Raw genomic sequence first — 8,542 nt, 5'->3', positions numbered from 1 at the left:
GGGGGGGGGGGCTCCATGACTTTGGCTGATTAAAGTGCTTAGTCAACAATACTATCTGTAAAGTATCTCGATGGTAAAGAGCTTAAATGAGTTTACTTGGCAGAGGACTGCAGTGAGGTAACTGCCAGAAACCACAAAGCACCTGTCGTTGCATGAAAAATGTGACAAACCTCATTCCGCCAGTGCACACACAGAAAGGAAACTGAATCAGATTTACTGAAGTACTCCACAACGGTAATATAACTCAAAGTTAAAGTGCTATTTAAGTGCTATATCCAACAACAAGGCTGTTAAAGACAGAGAAACAAATGTCTGTATGGGAGGAAGGGTGGTCAAACAGGAAGGACTAGATCAGCATGATGCCACTTTACAGACTTCAGGGAGGACTGAATGCTGTGACAACACAGAGCACTATATGGCTTTCAGTCCTAAGTTTACTTTTTGTCAAGTAGACGGATGCCTTCAAGACATTTAAAGGAAAAGTTCACCACAAATGACAAAATACACATTTTCCCTCTTACCTATATAGTGCTATTTATTAATCTAGATGGTACAAAACATGAAATTGTACAAAGCAAGGTCTGTGGATTATTCAAGAACCCAGGTCAGGATTTCTGGACAGAGACATTGGTGTTGAGTTTCTCAAACTCATACATTTCAAATGTATTTTTTTGGCGCTTTAAGCACCACGAGCCGAGTGCCACATCATTATTGGAGAAAAGGCAGACGTCTCCAACACTCGGCAACTCACTCAAAAACAATCTACATTAATAAATGGCACTACAGGTAAGAGGAACAAATATGTATTTCGCCTTTTGGGGTAAACTGCCCCTTTAATTCACATTTCAAACATTCAATTCTCAAGTAAGGTGTTAATTGGAAATGTGGCCTATGCGGTAGCCTTCACTGTGAGCACTCACTCACACACTCACACACACACTCACACACACACACACACACAGTCGCCAAGTGAAACCACAGCGGTATTTTATAAAGCGCAAGTGAGCATTAACGAGTCGGGCTGTCTCAGCCTGTATTTCATACCTGCTGCTTGTCAAAATGATCCCTCTCCGCTCCGAGATTGGTCTCAGTTCGTCTGGATTTCCCATGCCTAATGCTGTTCATCCTCTGGTTTTTACAATGACGGTTTTAGCAAGGAAACAAAATAAATTAAGACACAAAAAAAAACGTCCAGGCTCGCGGAAATATCAGCGGTGCGTTCTTCTATCTAGACCCCATAGTCTCTGTGGGACATCTCCAGGCTGCGGCTTCATTGCTGGTGCTGCATCGCGGCTGAAGGAGGAAGAGCAATGAGTGCGTTACGTAGATAGATCCTCCCCCTTGGTAAAGGAAATCATCATCATCATCATCATGTCTTCTGTCGCCGACATCGCAGATAAGCGTTTTGAATCAGCATTTTCCTTGTTATATTGTGCTTTGTATTTCGCGATTATTATTATTTTGACGAGGCACGCGCAGCTGTCCGTCTCTCTCAGCTGCATGCAGTGACGTCACCTCAATGAAATCGAAACACATGAGGATTATAATTGTTTTTTATAATCCCGAGATTGCATCTGCTTTTACAATAACAGTCAAGTAGTTGTGAAATAATAAACCAGGAAATGATGCTCAGATTAGACTGCTGCGACACGTGGAAACATGCGCCAGGCCATAAGCATCGTACTATTCACCATATCTACAAATAATGTTATGTCATTAAAGCAAAGTCAATAATAGTTTAGATGAATGTTTTGGGACTGTATTTAGCACAGCAGCTCATATGGTTGCAGGTATTTGTGCCCCCAAGATGGATAGGAAAAGAATGCAAACAATGGTGATAAGTCCTCTAAAATAAAATGAACACTGTTCAAAATGTCTTTAGTCTTTCAGGATAAATCAGTGACAGAAACATGAGTAAGAAAGCTGATGGAAGTAGATTTTGAACGAGTCTTATAAATCTATGATCCCCCCCCTTTAGTGACTACATACCCAAATGTCCTGAACTCATTTATAATAAATTCATTCAGGGAAATTTACCTCACATTGAGGTGCAGCTGTTTTATTAGGCTCACAACTTTAAAATGTCAACAATAGATCGGTCGTTCTAATTCATCTGCTTCTGGTGTCCTCTGTTGATTGGCTTTAATAAAGGACATCAACAAATGACAATATATGTTCCTCTCACACTCCCTTGTATCCTTCTTTAATGGAACCAACAAGGTGCCTCTTGCTTTGTCCATCTTTACTCGACTTACCTGACATGACCTGAGGTATATGGAATAACTTGTTTTGTTTGTCTGTTTCCTTCATCTTTTATCATTTCACAGCTTCAGCCCAAACATTCAGAAAGAAATCCATTCAAAGAATAAAAGATACAAAGCAAATGGTCATACATTCAAAAATTGGACAACATGCATCTCATGTGCTGTTGTTTGACACTGGAATAAGAAAACTAACACTTCAGTTGTTTCTTTTGTACATTATAGGCGCTGACATTTCAGATCTCTTCAATGTTGTGGGACTGGAATTTGCCGTTTGTTGCACCGGGTGGAGTTGTGACCATGATGTTTTGTTCCCAAGTATGCAGGTGATGGGACAGAGAAGGGAACAAAAGGAAGTGTTTGCCCTGCAGGCTAAACTGGTTCTTTCACATTTTTATGAACTGGCAAGGCCCAACTCACATCCATTGATAAATTACTGAGTGGGAGCCCTGGCATGTGACAGGATAGCGACTGATAGCGAAGTCATGTGAGAATAGTTCAGCACTTGCGTGGGTTTATGGATAGCAATCCAAAAGCACAGAAAAAAAGTTTTCTCCCACAGTTGAGGAAACAGGCTTCTCCTCTCCTAAACATATGGCAAAGGCAGCATTTTCAAATGTTATCCACTAGACAGCAGTAGAGGTTTACAAACTGAGCTCCCCATAACCCATTTCAGCCTTCTGTTGGCTCTAATTATTAATTAATGTTCATGAAAGAACCAATTCATTCAACATGACTAATTGACACTGTTGATAACTAAAAAAATCTACATAAAGCATTACATTTACCACAGAAAAGAATACACTGCTGTTGTTTTCAGAGCCTCCTTTATTATTATTATTTCTAAAGCATTCTCCAAATACAGTATTAGATTCAAATATCATGTTAAAACTACTCTTCTTTTTTCTGATTATGTATTTATTAACAATGTTAAAAGATGAATTCTCATGATTTACATGAACATCCACAACAGTTAAATTGATACATTCAGTACTTTAAATACAAATCACACCAGTCTTACACCATGCTGCTCATTTACTTCACCCAGCAAATTAAATAATTTAGTAAAATAATTTAGTAAAATTAACAAATAAAAATAAAACAGTAAATCACATAAAAGCCAGTCTGTAAAAATGTGTTTTAAGAAGTGATTTAAAAGAGATTACTGATTCTACGAGCTTTATCTACAGGTTGTTATCTGCAGGTTGTTCCAAAGCCGAGGGGCCCTGATGGCAAAAGCACGGTCGCCTTTAGTTTTCAGCCTCGACTTTGGTGCTTTAAAAGTGAACAGTAAATTCTTAAAATCAATTCTAAAACGAACAGGGAGCCAGTGGAGAGAAGCCAGGATTGGGGTGATGTGATGTCGTCTGTTAAAACCAGTGAGAAGCCGAGCTGCTGCGTTCTGAACTAGTTGGAGGCGAGAGAGTGACCTTTGGTTGATGCCAGAGAGCAGGGAGTTACAGTAATCGAGTCTTGATAAGATGAATGCATGAATGACTTTTTCCAGGTCAGGGTGAGAGAATTGGTTTGATTTTGGAGATTCTTGTAGTTTGAAGAAAACAGGACTGGACAACTTTTGTGACTTGTGGTTTGAAGCTTAAATCTGAATCAAAAACTTCTCCTAAGTTGGACTTTATGTTAACAGACAGGGGGCCAAGGGCACTTTCAATGGGAGTGATAATGTTTGGGGGACTAAATATTATGATTTCTGATTTTGAGCTGTTGAGTTGAAGAAAGTTTTGTACCTTCCAACAGTTGATATCATTAAGACAGTCTAAAATAGCAGCTAGGCTTCTGGGGTCATCAGGTCTCAAGGGAAGGTATATCTGTGTGTCGTCTGCGTTAGCAATGAAAAGAGACATTATGACGTTGAATGATTTCACCAAGTGGGAGCATGTATATGGAAAATAAAATTGGACCTAAAATTGAACCTTGCGGTACACACAGGTAATGTGAGATGTAGAGGATGCGTAGTTACCTATGGTGACCGAGTGGGTTCTATCTGAAAGGTAAGAATAAAACCAACTAAGTGCAGCATCCTTGATGCCAACCCAGGTTTTAAGACGGTTGATTAAAAGGTCATGGTCTACTCTGTGTCAAAGGCTGCACTTAGGTCTAAAAGAATTCAAATGGAGCTCTCCCATCTGCCGGCTGCTTAAAGGAGATCATTGGATACCTTGAAGAGGGCGGTTTCTGTGCTGTAAAGCTCTAAAACCTGACTGAAACCTCTCAAAGACGTTATTAAGACACATAAAAGCCCAAAGCTGGGTTGAAACCACTTTTTCTAAAACTTTTGATAAAAACTGAAGTTTAAAAATGGATCTAAAATTGCTAAGAACAGAGGGATCAAGATTATGTTTCTTTATAAGAGGTTGGCCCACAGCATGTTTAAGAGTCGCGTGAGCTATTAATAATCAATAAAATACTGGGACCAACTGTATCAATAACCTCTTCAAGACATTTAGTTTGTATAAAATCAGGTTGATTTCATAGGGGATATGATTTCAGCTAAAAAGGAAAGGGAAGCAGGTTTAAAATTGCTAAAATAACTAGGACTATCCCTACTGACATGTAAAACACGGTCTGGGGAAGGGGGGGATAATTTGTCCTTGACTCTATTTTTAAAAAAGTTTAAAAACTGCCCACACATCTTTTGTGTGGCCTCAGTAAAATGACATGGGAGGGGGTGACCACTGAGTCCATTATCTTAAATAGAATTCTCGGATTTGCCAAAATTAAGTTGGCTTCTTTAACTTCTGTATAATACGTTCTCATTGCACATTGAAAGCTGATCCACCCACAGGAAGTCACACAAACCCACTTATCTTCCTCTTTGGAAGGCTGTGAAAAGCATTATTCAGTAAAATATTCATTAAACTCAAACAAACACAAAAGCATTACCATTTCGGTTTACTTCACATGGCTGCTGCACATATGTTGCTGTCTGAAAGACTCATTTGTGCTGAATGTGAATTTATTGTACTTTCATTTGCCTGTTAATTCAATTCAAATATTTGAATTGGCTGTTCACCTATCTGTACAAATGATGTCAGACTTTCCAGATTCCTTCACTTAAAAACAAAACAAATCTGGTTTCATTATAGACTTGAATCTTGTTGATAACAAACACCATCAAAGCAATAAACAGAGACTGAGACATTGAATTGATATGTTCAGACCCTTTATTCAGTGCTTTGTAGGCTGGACAGAGCCCATCAGTGAACTGGTACCCTCAGGTGTAAGTTTGGACATTGACAGTTTGTCAGTGACATTAATGGACTTGTCCCACAAACACTTGTGTTTTGATGGGCTTTGACCTTCATCCCATTCTGAAGTCACGTTCACTTTAGGTCAAGTTTTTGTCCAGCACCTGTTGGCTTGATTCATTGTCCTCTCAATCCTGAGCAGTCTCTGTCTTTTTCTTTTTGCCACTGACTTCACTGTAGGTTGCGATGAGGAGTGATGCCTGGTTTTTCACAGTTGTAACTCTTGGCAAGTAACGAGCTGAGGTTTTTATATCATCCGGCCACAATTTCTTTTGTCAGCAGTCCTAAAAGTGGTAGTAACACCAGTCCTCGTATGACTTGTCATAGTTACTGCAATTTCTCACATTTCGCATGCAATGTAAAGCTGTTGGGTTGGTTATCTTACCAACACCCTTCTTTAAATACTGACTTTTGTAAAAAGTAAAATGCATGTTTTTGCTTTGTTGTTAACTTCCAGGGAAGGATCCTGCACATGGAGGATTACAGACTTTATTCAAGTGGATTGATTTTAATTGAACATTGATGCAATGAAATAAATAACTCATTCGTGATTTTTATGCAAGACTTTCCACATGCAAGGGTATTGTGAAGTGATACTATTCCTTACTTTCCGTTTCCTCAGCAGTAATTAGTCAACCCCTTTGTAGCTTTCTGGAGAAATATATCATCTTTGGGGAAATATAGAGAACTTTTGTGTATTAACAGTTTATGAAAAGCAGAACCGTCGGCATCAGACTTCCTGTCAATGCAAAAACCACAAACACTTTTTTTCTATTTAGAAGTTCCCTTTAAAGACTGCAGACAGTTGTCAAGGGGTTATTTCTCTGATCTGCAGCCAGTGAGCAACACCTATTCAACATGCGGTGCTATTTCAATGGAACCCTGCTTTCCACGGTGCTGCCGCCAGTGCTGGGGACAGAGTTTGTGTTTGGAGTTCTGGGAAATGGTTTGGCTCTCTGGGTCTTCTGCTTCCACATGAGGCCATGGAAGAGCAGCACGGTGTTACTCTTCAACCTGGCAATGGCAGATTTTTTCCTCAACATGGCTTTGCCTTTCCGTGCCATGTACTACATCTCGAACATCAAGTGGAAGTTTGGACACGCGATGTGCAACATCTGCCTCTTCATGTTGGCACTGAACCGCAGTGGAAGTACCCTCTTCTTGATGGCTATCGCTGTGGACAGGTACATGCGTGTGGTGCATCCCCATCATCCCATCAACTCTTTGAGTATCACCAAAGCCATGTGGGGAGCACTTGCAATGTGGTTGCTCACCATCTCATTGACAGTTCATGTCTTCCATCTGCAACACTTCAACACAACCCGCTGTGAGAGCTTTATGGTTGATACTGAAATGCACCATAATCTGAACTGGCACAAGTTTGAGTTTCTCCTTGTGTTCTATGTGCCTCTGCTTGTGGTTCTCTACTGCACATTCACCATTATTGGCCACCTGAGAAGGAGGCAGTTGTCCCAGCAGGCAAAGATTAGGAAGGCTCTTTGGTTCATCATCGTGGTTGCGGTACTCTTCACCATTTGCTACCTCCCAAGCAACATCGCACAGCTGCTGATTTGGATCCAGACCAAACAATTAGCCAGCAAACTCCCCGATTCTGAAGTCTGCTCTGCTCTGGAAGACCTGACCATTGTGTTTTACATCACCATTAGCCTGACCTATCTCAACAGCGTGTTGGATCCTGTCGTTTACTACTTCTCCAGCCCCATCTTCAAGAACATCTGCAGGAAAGTATTTCATCTATCCCAGACAGACACTGGTGAAAGTACAGAGAACAAAACTCGAGAAACAGGCTCCCAGTCGCTCAGCCAGCTCTGATCACACTTTTGTGATCACACAAAAGTTCTCTATATATCCCATCAAGGAAACCATTAAGATGGATGCAGCTCCGTAGTTAAATGTTTTTAGTGAAAGTGACATATCGCTTTCAAATTTGCCATGTAAGTGCTAGAGCCAACAAGATGATATTTTTGTACTTTTCATATACAGTAGTACATATTGAATGTGAAAAATGTATTGCCTTTGGAAAACATATGCCATAGCAACATTGTAAAGTTGTTATTTTTTCTTTGCTATATATTGACTGCACATTTCTGAATATTTCTTTTGTAAAATGTATGCTACTGTAAAGCTTTGAAATAATTGATGTACTTAATATTTTGTCCAACTTCTAGACAATTGTCTAAACTCACAATGAATTCAGTTTTGTTGTTTGGTTAATTTAATGAACTTTATTAACACGACATTGTTGTACTAATATCAGCTTATGAATAAAATATCATCTTTTAAGCCTATGAGAAAACTGCATCATAATTATGGAAACACACATATCACCTGCGATGATAAAATTATCTCATGTCTCACAGCGTTCTCATACCAGGCAATATATGATCATTATGATACAAAGTCATACAAAGTGATATATATAGAGGTCCTTTTAAATAAAATCCTGCTTGACAGGATTGCTTTGACACTGTAATGCATTATAACACAAGCAAATATGCCGTAGTCTGGTCTAGTAAACATGAGATGTTGAGAATTTATTTTCTGAAATTTAGATTTGTGTTTGTTTGTGGCCTTAGTTTGTTTATTCCCTAGATAGAGGACATCCACTTGGTTATTAATACAAAAAGCAAATTCTTCAGTACAAGGTGAAAAATAAGAAATTCTTACCAACTTGATTCACATGCACACGCAACTGTGTTTTGTTCACGAGTATAACTTCAGCAGGTGCTGACTTGTGGTATCCGATGGCATTTGATACAGTTAAAAGATCTCAATATAGATGATGTGGTTCATGTGGTGGATACACGGCATAGAAACAATAAACACCTCCTCTATGTTTAGATGGCTCCCCAAAAACTATGCGGACATCCAACTAGTTTTTGAGAACGTGACTCTTTACATTTATAGAAGCCACCTTGCCAGGTAATGAATACTTTTTCACTAATAAACCTCAGGCCTTACAATGCAAACCAAAAATGCACTCACAATACATTC

At 39.4% G+C, this 8,542-nt stretch overlaps 2 protein-coding genes across 2 annotated transcripts in view; one reads left to right on the top strand and one right to left on the bottom strand.

The window, feature by feature from the left end:
- Positions 1-1,485, bottom strand: part of hip1rb (huntingtin interacting protein 1 related b) — a 19,830-nt gene extending 18,345 nt beyond the window's left edge. Inside the window, exon 1 of the mRNA XM_031856331.1 lies at positions 1,045-1,485. Coding sequence (XP_031712191.1) covers positions 1,045-1,125 — 81 coding nt within the window. The 5' untranslated portion in view covers positions 1,126-1,485. The remainder of the gene's footprint in view (positions 1-1,044) is intronic.
- A 1,892-nt stretch (positions 1,486-3,377) lies between these two features.
- Positions 3,378-7,872, top strand: LOC116388450 (hydroxycarboxylic acid receptor 2-like). The gene has a single exon (XM_031856332.1). It carries the CDS (start codon positions 6,386-6,388, stop codon positions 7,358-7,360), a length of 975 nt encoding a protein of 324 aa, XP_031712192.1. The 5' UTR covers positions 3,378-6,385; the 3' UTR covers positions 7,361-7,872.
- Positions 7,873-8,542: the final 670 nt, after the last annotated feature.

The sequence above is a fragment of the Anarrhichthys ocellatus genome, unplaced genomic scaffold (genome assembly GCF_004355925.1).
Source record: "Anarrhichthys ocellatus isolate YVR2014 unplaced genomic scaffold, GSC_Weel_1.0 scaffold17, whole genome shotgun sequence".
In the NCBI taxonomy this organism is placed as follows: Eukaryota; Metazoa; Chordata; class Actinopteri; order Perciformes; family Anarhichadidae; genus Anarrhichthys; species Anarrhichthys ocellatus.
Note: the sequence above shows the minus strand (reverse complement) of the source record. Positions and strands in the feature narration are given on the sequence as shown.

What these genes read in the sequence shown, in the direction of transcription:
- LOC116388450 (XM_031856332.1), top strand. Translation starts at nt 6,386, where the DNA reads ATGCGGTGCTATTTCAATGGAACCCTGCTTTCCACGGTGCTGCCGCCA.